We start from the raw sequence: 15,609 nt of genomic DNA, 5'->3' as shown, positions 1-15,609 counted from the left end.
AAGAAATATAACTGAACGTGTTCGATTAAAATTACTGAACTTAGCCTTGGAGAAAACTTGAGAAAATTTACTTCCTCTTTCTTCTTTGCAAAAGTGAGGGGTACCACAGTTGTGGAATACATCATTTACTTTCAGATGGGCTCTATGAGTTTATTGGCTGGCTTTAATTTTTGCCTCGTTTTTATCAATTGTGTTATAAGATGTGGATTTGTGGATAGGGTAGGATAAAATATATTCAGAAATGAGTACAATGTGAATACAAAGACAATAATAATGAAGAGGAGGAGATAGAGGAAAAAACCTGTTTCAATCAGAGCTATGGTATGTATTATCTGTATTCACCTTGTAAGTCACTGGGATTCTATTTCTTCAACTGTTAGGAAGTGGTAAGTGTCTGAGGCCAGATTTGAACTCAGATCCTCCTGACTTCAGGGCTAATTCTCTATCGCCTAGGGGTGCAGTGGATAGAGAATCAGCCCTAAAATCAGGAGGCTGAGTTCAAATCTGGCCTCAGCCACTTAATGCTTCCTAGTTGTATGACCCTGGGCAAGTCACTTAACCCCAATTGCCCCCCAAAAAAATCTAGAACCCCCAAAAGGCTTTACCACTTCTATAGACTTCAATCTTATCTTTCTCTGTCTGCTCACGGAGGATGACAAGTTACCCATCCTCCTTTTCTCTTAGATCTCATGATGACAAGACATATATAAAATTCATTGAGCTGCCTCAGGAGAGACCTGGCTCCTTCTTTTAGATTGCAATCAGCATCAGCCTGGCTCAGAGGGCCTCCAGTGACCTCTGTACAGTCCGAGCAGAACGCTCTCCTCGGGGCAGGTGCTCCCAGGGGTGTGGGTGTTTCTGTTCTGACTGTTTTATGGGTCTCCTCGTTGTTTTTGGCATCAGCCCTTTTCACAATGAGATCTTTTGGTCCTGACCTTTCCATAACATTCAAGCTAGCATAAAGTACTTCATGGAGACACACAGCTAGGTAATAAAAACAAATATGGGCTCATTTCATTTGCAGGAGCTCTCTGCCTCCTTCCTTATTGAAACCTGCAATTTAATTTTTCCCCTATAAAATCCGTTCCTATTATTCAGACTTGTTATCTGTTCATATCCTGAAAGGATTAGCTCATGTTTGACAGAATCCATGCTCCATTCCTCAGATTATATGACACAGCTTAATTACTTTCATTTTGGTATTTTCTCTGTGACAGGAGGTGGAATAGAAGTATCTCAAGAAAATGAGGACAGAACACTTGATTGTCACCTTGGTAGCAAGACCAGAGTTTTCATTTTGGTCAGAGCATTTTGTTGCCTATGTCAGAATGCCAGCACTTTCAAAAACATAATAGGATGTCGGCTCTTTATGAGAACAGAGAATGTTCCATTTTTTGTCCTTGTGTCCCCAGGGTTTAGAATAGGGGCAGCGAGGTGGTGCAGTGGATAGAGCACCAGCCTTGAATTCAGGAGGACCCGAGTTCAAGTCTGATCTCAGACACTTAACACTTCCTAGTTGTGTGACTCTGGGCAAGTCACTTAACCCCAGCCTCAGGAAAAAAAAGGGCTTAGAATAGTCCCAGATATACAATTGGTGCTTAATAAGTGTCAATTAAATATGGAAGAGTCTTGAGTGACATATTTAACACCTATCTAATCATTGCATAAAAGTCTTTGATCCTTCAATTAGCTAAGCAATAGTTCTGATGGTAAAGTCATTATATTAGAAAGATGAAGAAGAAATAGAAAGTCAAGAAGTACTGGGTTAGGATATATGAATCTTGGTATTGGAGATGACTTGTTTGTGTTGCTTTCAATACCTGGTGTTACATGCCTTAAAAGAAAAAACATATTTGTCTCCCTCTATCTCACATGGTTGTCCTGAGGTTTAAATGAGATAACAGAGGTAAAACTTTTTCAAAGAGTAAAAAATATAAGTATAAAATATTTATATGTTTGTATTTGTAAATATAAATACAATATACAACCCATAAAAATCCATATGTAAATACAGATACAAATAAATCTAACATCTGAAGAGTAAAACTGAAGCATAGATATAAGATCTTACCATTAATGTCATACAATGCCATCCTACAGATCATTTTTGCTAGTAAGGGATTGACCCAGGACAAGGATCATATTCCTGAGTCAAAGGTTATAGAGAGGCCAACAGTCTTAAGATTGTACTAGAATTAAGGTGACCTCCCTCTTTCATGCTCTATTTGGGCACACAAGGTTTCCAATTGGAAATCCATTAAATAAGGCAATAGATGAAAACTATCTATTGAAACACATCCAAAAAGGCAATAGATAACTGGTATATAAGAACTGCCTTCATTGTACATTTGCTGTGAATAGCTTCAGCTATCTGCATCTTTGGGAAGGAATTCTATCTTAAAATTATGTGAGTTTAGGGGCAGCTAGGTGGCGCAGTGAATAGAGCACCAGCCCTGAATTCAGGAGGACCTGAGTTCAAATCTGGTCTCAGACATTTAACACTTTCTAGCTGTGTGACTCTGGGCAAGTCACTTAACCCCAGCCTCAAAAAAAAAAAAAAAAAAAATTATGAGAGTTTAATGCTGGTTGAATTAGGTTATGAGGAAAAGAATGTGAGGGTGACAGGAAATAACTTTATTGCTCCGGAAAGACATTCAATGTCCTATTAACCCCTATAAGGAAGAGTAGAATTCAGATGGGCTTGTTTATTAGCTCCCCTGGTGATCTATTACGCTAACAGTGAATCAAGCTGCAGCCAAAGCTTCTATCATCAAGTGGCCAAATTGTTGTGAGTCCTTAGAGACAATGGTAATAGGGGAGTCAACAAGGAAAAAAGTAATAAGGTCATTTTATTATGCTTTATTATTGGACCTATAAAATTGTGCTTAAAGAGAAACTTATGATGCTATATTCACCCAGGTCCACAACCGTCATTCTTGCCTCCTTCTCCCTTCCCATATTCAAAAGCCACCAATATCAATTCTAGCTTCCCATGAATTCTCATCTAAGTCTCTCTCAACCCATATGAGCCCCACTTGAAATAGTGTAATAGCCTAATTGTTCTCCCACTTCCAGTCTCCTCCTTTTCCAATCCATTCCCAATAAAGCTGCCAAATGGATATTCCTAAAACGTAAATCCAATTCTCCCATTCCCTAGATTAACATTTTACTAGCCTGTTATTTACTAGCTGTAACCTCATGGAATAAATTTAAAGGGTTCCACAAACTGGTTCAGACCTTTCTTTCCATTCTTGTTGCATATTACATTGCTTCTCTGACTCTGCCAAGTCAAATAAGTCTGCTGGCTGTTCTTTATACAACATTCTAGGTGATCCCTAATACTCCTATATGTAAGGAACCAGTTCCTTATAACATGAGATCCTTACTGACATTGCTTTATTTCTTTCTGAATTTACTTATCAGGGAATAGCATGTTTTGCCCTCCTCTACTCCTTTATAAGCTCCTTGTCTTTATATCTAAGTCTTTATAACTACAACATCTATCACAGGTGTTGGAAAAAGTGACCATTTAACAAATAGTTACTGATTTAAATTGAATCTCTTTCAGACTTAAATAATTGTTGAAAATAATATTTGTTCAAGAGTAAGTATTCCCTCTTTTCCTGTCATCAACATAAACGTCCTCCTATTTCTCAAACTCTACTGCAGTTCCTGGTAACAAATCAGCACTTAATTGAAGTGAACAAAATTATCCCTCCTTCTTCTACCAGTGGGGACATGAGGCACCCTCCCAAAAGACCACATCGATCAGGATGCAGAAGCAGCATGATCCTGATCCACTTGCAGGCTATACAATCGCAGAATCTGTTCAGAATTCCAATTTTGGGATGCCTCTACCACCATCTGTGTAGAAAATGCCTCAATTTCCTACTGATGGCATTCTAGGCAAACCACAATAGTGAGGAAGTGGGAGTAGAATTGGCTCAACAGCTCATTATCTTATTATCTGGTCTTGATTAGGCCCACTCGTTTATTTGACTTTACTTGATAAATAATCTCTTTTCAATCATGCTAGTTTCTACTTGAAGTTACTCATAGAAACGGATTTTTAAAACAACAAAATTGTGCACTTAATTTTAATGTGAATTATCCTAACAGAAATGGGAACTTGAATTCTTTGTGTTTGATGATTGAGGGCTCTTCATGAATGTGCTGACTGTTAAGCATCTCTGCTCCCTATTCTCCAAAATCAGCACTCAAGAAACTATAACCTAAACCCATAGGAATTAAAATTAATAACATTTATATAAATACTTATATTTATCCTTATATCATATAACTCTCACAACCCTGGGAAGTAAGTGCTATCGTTATCCACATTTCATCGATCCCCAGTTGTTTCAGTCATGACCCCATATGAGGTTTTCTTGGCAATAGTTTGCCTTGTTTTTCTTTGATTCATTTTACACATGAGGAATACCATGTCAACTGTTCCAGTTAGTTGGCTTCTTCATTTTACAGATAAAGAAACTGAGGCAGACAGAGGTTAAGCTCAGCATCCCACAACTGGTAAGTATCTCAGGCAAAAATTTTACTCAGTACTTTCTTTCCAAAAGTCCACTCACCATGTCACTCTAGCTACCAGAAACAACATACAAGATTTTATGAATGAAAAAAAATCTCTATATATTTACCTCTTTATATATGCCAGAGCATTCGTAGTAATCACGTGATGGTAGACCAAGTCGAGGCTGATCAATCTATTTTTAAAAATACATAAAAACAACCATTCAATTATTATTGGATACCACATTTTGACAAAAACATTCTGTGAACCAACTTAGTTCTTTCTTTTTGAAAGACAGACATTCTATTTCCACAGAACGAGAGAAAATATGCAAAGAGATATTGGCTTAATGTCATAGGACTATAGATTTAGAGACAGAAGGGACTTTAAGTCATTAAGTCCAACCTCTCTGCTTCAGAAAGTAAATAGAGGCCAAGAGCCTGAATGATTGCCCCCAGTCATACAACTAGAAAAGAGGCTGAGCCAAGATCTGAAGGCATCTTCTCGATCCAAATCCAGCTCATTTTCCCCAGTTGCCCCAAGGTCTGATGGTTACTATCCAAGTTCATTTCTTGGGTGTGTTTCTTAGGATAGATATTGGATTCAGAATTCAACCCAAGGATTCCATATTAATGTGGCCCTGGAATAGACCACAATGACAGACTCACATTGGGGGGTACCACTAGGGGAACTGAGGAAAGAGAGTTCCAGTCATAGATTGTGCAAAAGCATGAAAGTGGGAGCTTTAATACTATATAAGGATCAGGCAGTAGGCAGTGTAGACCTCAGGAAAGTTAAGATAATATATAATTAGCCTGGCAAAACATTGATGGGCTTTCCACCAAGATTCCAGAATGCTTTGTTTATAGACTGTCAATACAAAACTCTTTTGGAAATTTCTAGACTTGAACTAAAAAGTTCTCATGAAGTGGATGCTTTGCATCTTATATCAGATTCATGAGTTTCAACAACAGCAGGTCAGGCAATATTCAATCATTTATAGCTGCCGCAGCATGACATTTTGGTTACATGATATGAAGACATTGCCATTTTTCCTTTGGAGTGAGAAAAATGGAGAGAGAAAATCTTCTTTGTGGAAGATCCCTAGCTGTCTTCTGTTTGATTTATGAAAATGAGCCTATATTCCTTTTCATAAACATCAGTGTAAAGTCACCTTATTTCTCTATTCTTCACAGGCCAGAATCCTTTCACTTTCTACAAAGAACATAATAAACACTGGGGAAGGGAGGGCAAAGAGGAAATGTTTACCAAATAAATGATTAAAAAAACCCTTTTTCCTCAAGGGAAATTCCATGCATCTTTGATGGCTTATGGATTGATGACTACCTTGCTCACAAAATTAGGATGGGCAAATACTGTTATTTCTAGATGTTAATGAGATTGAGACTTTATTGCATTTTCAAGAAAGCTTTAGGCCCTACCAGTGAGGGGAAACTTACATGAATAATGTGACTTGTGGAGTTCTTATCATCTGTGCCAATAAAAAAATTGATCAGGACTTTCTTCCCAAATTTTGAGTTCAATTCTGCAATGGATTTTTCAGCTCTCCATGAAGACCCTAAGGTGGTAAAAGACAAAATCAGATTTTAAAGACATATGTACATGGAAAGTAGAGATCAATGAATTTGGTGACAAATCTTATAATGCCAACTGCCTTACCATACGTTGCTTCCCAGTTGTCCATTGCTACTGGCCAATCATGGATCTGCGGTAAGAGATCTAACAAAGGTTGACCACCTCGGCTATTAATTACAGCTTTGGGAAACAGGGAAGAAAGAAAGAATAGGAAAAATAGTTTGGTTAATTCATGTGGAGCTCTTGAAAAAAATTCAGGGATTAACAACCAGAGAAAGTCACTTACTTTCATTTAAACAGGATCTGTACAACATTTTGGCTTTTTGGATTGCTACTATATCTTCGAGTTTCTGCTCCTGAAGAACATCTGAAATAGGGAATTTAAAATAGGTATCAATACTTATCTCCAGCCTCCATGCATGTGCACATAATACTTGCACCTAGAATCTCTAGCTCCCTTCAAAATTTAGCTGAAGGGCCATCCCTTCTAAGAGGACTTTTCTCGTTCTCCCAGCTATCAGTATTCCCAGATATTATTTTGCATTCATCTCACATATATGTGCCATTACTTATGTGTGTCTATATTTCAAATCTGTAAAAGGTCAACTATTATTCTATTTATATCACCTGGGCCAAGCCTAGTGAATGGTACACTTCATAAGCACAAAATAAATTTGACTTCAATTGAACTCAAATTTACAACTAAATAAACCTTGTCTTCCTAGATATCAAACTGTTCTTTTTTGACTCTGGTATAAGCGAAACCTCCTCCAAAACCAAGGGACCAGGTGTGTATGAATGGCTATGTGTGTAAAAACAAATCCACTGGTTTTTAATCTGCTTTGATGACAATTATTTCCCATGAAGATTAAGAGTCAGAAAAACCCTTTTTAAAAAAAATTCCTGAATGCCAAATGTATTTATGCCTTGGGAGAATTTGGAATCAGTCAGTCACCAGGATTTATTTATGAAGCACCTGAGGATGTGCCAGGCAAACCCGTACCAAAAAATGCAAAATCCCTATTCTCTCAGAGAATGAGAAGTGTTTGAGTAGATAAGATTCAGGGAAGAGCTGAATTCTAGGCCAGTCTCTGACACTTCCTGGTTGGGTGACCCTGATGACTCTGTGACACCCTGTTATAGGGTTGAGTTATCTAACTATTGTTAGGGAAGTTACACATTAGAACTTGCCCACATTGAAGAAAACACAGGTCTAGATCCAAAAAAGTTGATTTCTTTTAAATCATTTGTACATATCTTTATATATAATATAGGATTATAATAACATGATATTGTAGTCAATTGATCCATATTAAGGAGCTTGCTTGGTAAGAGGTCAACAAATATAAACTTACATCTCTGTAAAGAGAAAAATAGAGTTGCAAGGATTTGCCAAGTTGTGATCCAATGGAAAAAACCCTCTTTCTGGAGTCAAAGGATCTGGGGAGGGGAGTGTGTTCAAATTCAGCCCAGAATGCTTTCTCATATGATATTGGAAATGTCACTCAATTATCTGACTTCTTTTTCCTCACCTCCAATATGAGGGCGCCATTTTAGATGGCCTCTAAGGTAAGTTCTGATGACAGAGTCAGTACCAAGGTGGTTCCCTTTTAACTGCTCACCTACAGAAACTTACAACCATGCAGAAACACTTGAATGGGAGTAAACCAACCAACTGCTATGATGTTATGTATTCATTCTGCGGTCTTTCTTGGACTGACCCAGGAAATGTCCTCTTTTACACCTACTAAAGAAGTGACTGGAATTATGGAATTACTACTTTTTAGAAAATTAATTGCTCAGCTCAACCTTGTTTACTCTTCATTGTTATGATAGGTTAAGCATGTGTTCTTCCCCATTGGTTCTGGAGTCACTGAATTTGGACTCAAATCTCAGTGATATTTACAACTTGGACAAAATAATTTAGCCTCTAGGGGCCTCCTTCAAAAAATGAGGGAGTTGAAAAAATAATGATCTCCAGATCTATGATCGAATGAGCCTATGAAATTCCCATGTTTCCATCACTAACTCCCAATGGAAGGAGTCCATCCACGTTTCTGCCTGCTCAGACTATCCTCCAGTGGTCTGGGTTGGCTGTTGAAATAAACCTTTGCAATTTGTTCTAACTTCTGCCTTTAAAAAAAAAATAAATGTGCCAAAAAAGAAGCCATTTGGTACTCAGAAACAAATCCACTGACCTTTCAGAACGACTTCTAACTCATCTCTTAAAATGTCAAAGTTACTGTAACGTGAGCTGGTCTCTGGAATGACGTTCCGCTTTAACCAGCCTCCGCAGGCATATTTGTAAAAGTCTGTACAAGGGTTGATGGTGTCATCCATGTTCTTAATCAGCCGAGCAGCTAAAATACAAGGGAAACAAATATTTGCATATAAACGTTTAGGAGAAAAACAGACATGTGGGGAGCAGATTGGAGTTGGGGGGAGGGGGAAGAAGGTAGGAGAGAGAAGAGAACCTGAACCTTTACCTAAGACATCATCAGTGATGGTTAGATATTAATATCAAAGTGGCATAAAGCATAGTGTTCTTTATGTTCAGAGAAATCCTAGTTTAATTCCAAATTCATCTCCTTGCTATGTGTGACCTTGAATAAACCATTTCATCTGAGCCTCAGTGTTCTAATCTGTAAAATGGAGAAGGAAACTAGATTACATAAATGCTAACATCCATTAGAACTCCATTTCATATAGATCTTTTTATTCCTCTTATCCTGTCCAAGTTATGTGTATGTGCAGACCAGTCAGTCTTCTCTCTAAATCAATAAGTTTGTGTAACTGTCATACCAACTGGACCAAAAACTGCCCTCAAGGATTCAGTACCTCAGTAGGCACTTAGGCCATTTTCTCAAAGAACAATTTTTGTCCACTGTATACACAAATCATGAATAGAACTCCATTCTCCAGATGAGATTGCATAAAGATAACAGAGGGGCTTCCACCTCTTTATTTCTGAAATATTCCTACATTTATCTTATTGCAGCTCAAGTTGAAATTAATTTATTTCATGCTATTGTGTTTGTGTTCTGCTTTATTTGTCCTCGAGTGTCCATTAATCACTTTTTGTATTTTAAATTCCAATTGTTCTCCCTTTTTTTCTTCTATCTTTGAGAAGGCAAGGAACGGGGGAAAAGTAACCAATTACAAATATTTATAATCTTAAGAAACAAATTTCCTCAAGAGCCAGGAATCAGATTAATGGATCTGAAAAGAGCAATAGACATCATCTGGTATTGGAAAGGCAGCAGAGTGTATTAGAAATGGCACATGATAGAGATTAGAAGACCAGGTTTCAAATCCTATCTCTATTATTTGCCACATCTATACAAATGGGCACAAGCCAATCAATCTCTCCGGGCCTGTTTTCTTATTTGTCAAATGAAAAAAAGTTACTGCCCCTTCCAGCTTTCTCCAGGATCTGGTTTTTAAGGTGTCTAATACATGTCAATTGATTAGCTCCCACCATTCCTTGATGACTTCTGTCTAAATATAACAACTCCCTGCCCTCGAGTAAATCTGATTTAATCTAAAAGGGAACATTCAAGATAGAAACTCCTACCATGGATGCAGATTGCCAATTTATCTGTATCTTAAATTTCTTGAGACACAGGGGACACATGGAAGTATGTTAGACTTGACCAGTCATATAGTTCATAGCTCTCAAAAGCAGGACTTTAAAACAATAGTTTATGCCATTTGGTTGCTCACAGCTCTACAACCATACTAGCAACTTCCTAGTGCATTCACCTACACTTTACAGATAAGTAAGATTTGTCTGTGTTAAGATAGCTAGTAAATATAGAAGGCAAGATTCCAACCCATATCTTCTGATGGTTAAGTTTAAAACTTTTCCCACTATTCTGATCTTTCTCTCAGAATAAATGAGGGACTTGGATCAGAGCTAGACAGATTGGATCATGGCCAAAAGCAAGCTGGGCTGAGCACCCGAAAGTGTAGAAATTTCATTTTTCAAATTACTGTGGCCTTTGAGCGACTTTGAGATAAGCTAACTGGACTATGTTTAAAAATGACTACTACCTAGTTTGTGTTCATGGATTTGTTAAGTGTTTGTATATTGTTTACCAATGCAAATAATTACATGTTTTTGCTTTCAATTGTTCTGCTCTGACAATGGTACCTAGCAACTCTTAAGGAAAAAAAAAAATCAAATCCATATATGACAATGACAATAGGCAAGCCTCTGAGCTAAGTTCTATGGGGGATACAGAGTATAAAAAGTAGCCTTCTAACTTCAAGAATCATAAAGCAAAAAAAAAAAAAATTAAAATGGCCCCAACTCAGAGAACATGGATTCAAATCCCATTGCTGATGCTCACTTTCCACATGATGTTTGTTGCATCCTGATGTATGAAATTTACTTACTTTCCCTATAAGTACCTTCTCTAATAAACAGGATATCTCTTTTTAAAAATGAACCATAAAGCTCAGAGAAATCAGAAGGAAGGAAGAGACTAAGCCTGGATTGGATATGTGCCAGGTGCCAGATGCCAAGCATTGTACTTGGGAGGTAGGGCCTATCATAACATATAAATGATATAATATAAATAATAAAGAAGTTGAGGAAACTGAAGCAGAGGGAAGCTGCTTCAAGTGAATGAAAAAGAATGAATAATTAAGCCCTTATTATTTGCCAACTATGTCCTGGGGACAATTCCTGACCTTAGTTTTAGATTCCAATGGTTAATACATAGAGTGTCATGACCAGAGAGAGCACTGGGATCCTAAAAGTTACAAGAATAGTGAGGAATAGATGAATACCCTCTTGAAGAACAATAAGAGTCCATTTCTTTCTGCTTTTAAAACTCAAGGGCAGGAGATGGAGTAGAAGTTATTTCAAAGATGGCAGAAAGGAATAGAACACTGCTTTGGTCCTACTGAAACAAGAGGCCCAATAATGGTGGGGCCCCAGGGCAGAAGTTCTGGAGATGGAGGGGCATGGTTCTGGGACCTAGCAGCAAGCAAGCAGCCAGAAGTGCCCAGAAGATGGCTACCAAGGCTTAAAGGTCTTCCAGGTCCAGGGGCAGTAAACATCAGATGCTGAATCCAGAGCTGGGTCCAGAGGAAGGCAGGCTTCTTTCCTTGTTCCTTCCTATTTATGTTATATGCTCTATTTTTCCCTTCTGAGAAGAATATTAAGCTTGAGACATTACCACGCATCCACTAAGATTTAAAATATTTGCTTCACATCAATAGATCTACCAGACAAATAATTTGCTAAAGATACCATAGAGTTTACCTCAATCTTTTTCTACCTAAGGAAACTGTAGGGTAGATATCGCTCCCTAAAAGTGAGTTATAATACCAGGATCATGTGACTAAAGTCCCACAATTAGGAAGAGAGATAAGAACAAAGCAATGAGCCTTGGATTTTAAATGACATAAAGGCAAAGTTACACAAATGATGGAAAACTCTAAGAGGCCCTAAAAACATATGAAGCTAGCCATTAATGCAAATTGCCAGGAACTTCAAATCTGGAAGGAGTGCTAAGCAAAGATAATTCCTGAGCCCATTTGAGGCACAGTCTCTCTCAGAAAATGCCTCCATTTCTTAAATTGAATACTGGAGGGTCTGCAAGCATTTCGGCTGGATTTCATTGTCTATACTTTTCGGGAAAGTGGGTGGCGACTGTCAGGAAGCCTCTCTGATCTAACAGAAGGCTGATGTACACATTTTATTGCCTCTTTGGGAAGCCTGCCTTCCTTTTTTAAACCCCCGCTGACACCAGGTAAAACATCCAAATAAAAAAGATGAATAGAACTCCCTTAGCTCGTTCTGTTGCTGCACTGACACGGCCTCCATATTTCATGAGGAAGCACCGTCTCCATTTCATTTTTTCCCATCAATATGCCCATCTGACATCTGGTGTGTTTTGGCTGGTTGCTGTTTGTGAGTCCCTTACCAAAGCAATCAGACAAACCTACTTCCTGAGAACAGAGTAAATGCGCTTAAAGAAGCTCCTTGGCTGCTTCATGCGGTTCTGTTCTGTGCAACTTTTCCTATTTCCCCGTGACCTCTAAGCTCGGAACTTCCAAAGACTTCAAAGGCAGCTCTGTTCTGATGAACATTGTGGGGCATGGGCCAAGGCAAGAAACAGGCCCTCTGTACTTTTATGTCGTTTCTTTGATCAACCTCCCTTTAATCTCTGATCATGGGTTTGATTCTCATTTTGCACCTCATCTCTGGCCCTCCTCTGGGCTGACTCGGCTTTGAAGTCTGGGGGTGCCCATGTGTTTGGAGGAGGATGGTGGGAAGAAGTCATTTGACTCCCAAACTGATCTTAATTGTTTTGTTTTGCACTTTTTGAATTTCTACAACTTTTCTCCACAGCCACACCTGGCTGCCTCAGCTGGCTAGTTATTCTTTAATTTCTCAGAAAGATTTTTAAAAATTAATGTGCACCTTAAACACACAAACACAATTTTGCCTGAAGAGAGTAGTGAATTTTTGCCTCCAAATACTTCTTGATGCTAACAAATATCACTGGGCGAGACTTTGCAGCTAATTGTCTTGCTATTTTTTTTTTTCTTCTGCTTCACAGACTCAAAAGTAGACTGATCTGAAAGGATCTTCTAAAAATTATGTCATCTTAGAAGCCAGAAAGGAAGCTTCCTACAAATTGGTCTTGAGATGCTATCCCCCAAACAGTGCTAGGGCGAGAGGCAATTTGAAAGGTCCCAGTAGAATTGCTGCTGGGAAGGATCTATTTGTCCTCAGAATTGGTTTCTGTGCTCTGGAAGATTCTTCTAAGACAGACCACAAAATGTGCACATTCTTTTCGGGGTGACTGAAAAGATGCTACCTGGATAATTCAAGCTACAACTCTTCCCCCTCCCCTTGTAGGTGTTGCCTTCCAGTTCTGAGGGGGAGGCAGTCTTGTTTTCAGCCACATAAAGCTCTGACTATCAACAGCAAGAGACCTGAACCTCCAAAGACAAGGGGAAGGGATTTCCATCTGAAGGTAGGGTAATACTTTATAAAAAATGTAGCATGCTATTTTTGTGGTTATCCATTTGGACCATTAAAAAGGGTTGCTCTAAGCAAATCTTGATTAAAAACACACAGAAAAGAGTTCCATTTTGGAAAAGGTTTTGGAAGCAATGGTACCCTACACCCCAGGACAATGACTTTTCCTTTCAGGATAAAACTAAAGAATTGAAATGGACAAATAATGGGATTCACAAATGAATATGCAACACTATAAAATTCTAGTGGTCACTCTTTGTTTACAGGCTTCTTTTTATGGGATTTGGCCAACTTTTTGTTTAGTGATGACTAATACCTAGGAATCGAACACTTTCGGGGAACGATGGGGATGACAAAATGGTTTTTTCTATCACTTTTGTCTGGGATCCTTCAGAAAATTATGAGGAAAACCCAGAAGACTGACTAAATATAGAGTGACAATGGGAACAAATGTCTGCTTGAAAAAAATACTATTTGAAGGGCAGGCTCATTAGCCATTGAGTTACAGAGATTTCCTTTTCCCCCCCATTCATTCCAGAGCCAACACAACACCTTTCTTACCCCCCCCAATTCCAGGGAATACCATCCAGGCCTACAGTAAACAGGAATTTGCCACCATTAGCCTAGTGCCAGGCCACATTTTGAAATACTTAACCTTTTCTCATCTTTATAAAAAGGGGGTTTAAGCAAGATGACTTCCAGCTTTGGGTCTAGGATCTTAAGTTCTATGAATTTTCCTAAGACACCTTCTCCCATAGACCACAGGGCAAGACATCAATGCAACTTATTTTATTAATTTATTTACAAATACACCCAAAAAGTGTTATCTTCTGTAGGATACTTGAAGAGGGACTTTTTCCTCTTAGCTCCTGGTGTCAGACTTTACCCTCATTTTTTTCTGACTCCCTTAGTAACAATCATTGGATCTTCCGACCTTGAATTTCTTTTTTTAATTTGAACCTGACAAACATGACCATATCTACATTTTAAAAATGTGAAACTCTGGTTAAATTGTAAATCCATATTAATTACCCTATTAATTGTTTTGTGAAGTATATATTACTTTCAAAATAGATTTGTCTCTCCCTCTGAATTTCCTTTTGTTCTTTTCATATAATTTTAACAATGCTTCAATGACTTTTATCTCCCCCACATCAGGAATACTAGTAATTCCCTCCAAATATCCAATCCACTTCCTCTATACAAAGAAATCTCTCTTTAATAAAGCATAGTCAAACAAAGTAAAAGAACATTTTGAATATCTGAAAATGTATGACAAAGTAGGAATTTTGGGTGTGCTAGGTCTGGCAGGAGTGGGTGGCAGCCTTCATTCAACCCTCATCCTAAGGAATCATGATTAGGTTGGATATTGGTTAATAAGTTTGCAAAGTCAATTTTCTTCCCAATATATGAGCCCTTATTTACTCTGTTCTCCTAGTTCTACTCAATTCACATCAATTCATTTGAGTCTTTCCAGTTTTCTCTAAATCTATTCCTTATATCATTGTTTATCATGCAATATTCCACTGTATTCATTCTGCCATTCTACATTTGATAGGCCCTCTTAGTTATCAGTTTTATGCTAACAGGACTATGCAATGCTACAATGAGAAGTTCCCTGACAAATTATAGGAGACAACATGGGAACAATGCTATAAATTTCTGTGTACATGGGTCCTTTCCTTCTTTCATGTCTTGGGTTATATGTTTGGCAATAGTATCACTGAGTACTTTATGGCGTATTATGTCAAGTTATTTTTCCAGCATGACTATGTGATCTTTACCAATCTGATGGCTGTGGTAGAACCTTAGTCGTTTTAATTTGCATTTTATCTTCTTATGGGAAATTAGAGCATTTTTAACTGGTTACTTGTAGCTTGAATTTTTTATTTAAGAATTAGCCATTCTTTATTTATATATCTGCAAAAATATTCCAAATTAGATAAAGTTTCTGTAATTTTCCTTCCAAGTTAACTCTTTCTCTTTCAATTTTAATTACATTGATTTTGTGCAAAAGCTTTGCAATTTTATGTGGTTAAAATTCTCCATTTTATCTTTTTGTTGGGTCCTTCTCTATCCAAAATAGTAAATGTTTTCTCCTCTCTACTCTACTAATTGGTTTATGATGTACATCTTGTGTATTGAGGTCCTATATCTACTTGGAATTTGTTGTTGTATGAGATGTTGGTACAAATCTAATTTCTGTCAGACTATTTTCCAGTTCCCAGTTTTTGTCAAATGAATTCTTTTGTCAGTAGTGGGTACTTTGAGTGGGTTAAATATTATGTTACTGTAGTCATTTGCTTCTGTATATTCTATACCTAATGTTCTACTAATCAACTAACTATTCTTGAGGATTGCTAGGTGGTACAGTGGATAAAGCACTAGACCTTGAGTCAGCAAACTCTGAGTTTGAACTTATCCTGACAGAAGCAAGTCAGTTTGATTATCACCAAAAATGAGTATCCTAAATCTATGTCTGAAA

General features: G+C 37.7%; 1 protein-coding gene across 1 annotated transcript in view; it reads right to left on the bottom strand.

The window, feature by feature from the left end:
* The window catches only part of MME (membrane metalloendopeptidase), a 113,391-nt gene that overhangs the window by 59,572 nt on the left and 38,210 nt on the right, over positions 1 to 15,609 (bottom strand). Inside the window, exons 4-8 of the mRNA XM_074298045.1 lie at positions 8,323 to 8,484; positions 6,411 to 6,491; positions 6,209 to 6,304; positions 5,989 to 6,107; positions 4,656 to 4,721 (exon numbers count right to left, since the gene is read on the bottom strand). Of these exons, the coding sequence (XP_074154146.1) occupies positions 4,656 to 4,721; positions 5,989 to 6,107; positions 6,209 to 6,304; positions 6,411 to 6,491; positions 8,323 to 8,484 (524 nt within the window). The remainder of the gene's footprint in view (positions 1 to 4,655; positions 4,722 to 5,988; positions 6,108 to 6,208; positions 6,305 to 6,410; positions 6,492 to 8,322; positions 8,485 to 15,609) is intronic.

This window comes from Sminthopsis crassicaudata, chromosome 3 (assembly GCF_048593235.1).
Source record: "Sminthopsis crassicaudata isolate SCR6 chromosome 3, ASM4859323v1, whole genome shotgun sequence".
In the NCBI taxonomy this organism is placed as follows: domain Eukaryota; kingdom Metazoa; phylum Chordata; class Mammalia; order Dasyuromorphia; family Dasyuridae; genus Sminthopsis; species Sminthopsis crassicaudata.
The sequence above is the reverse complement of the archived record's forward strand: the minus strand, read 5'-3'. Positions and strand labels throughout refer to the sequence as shown.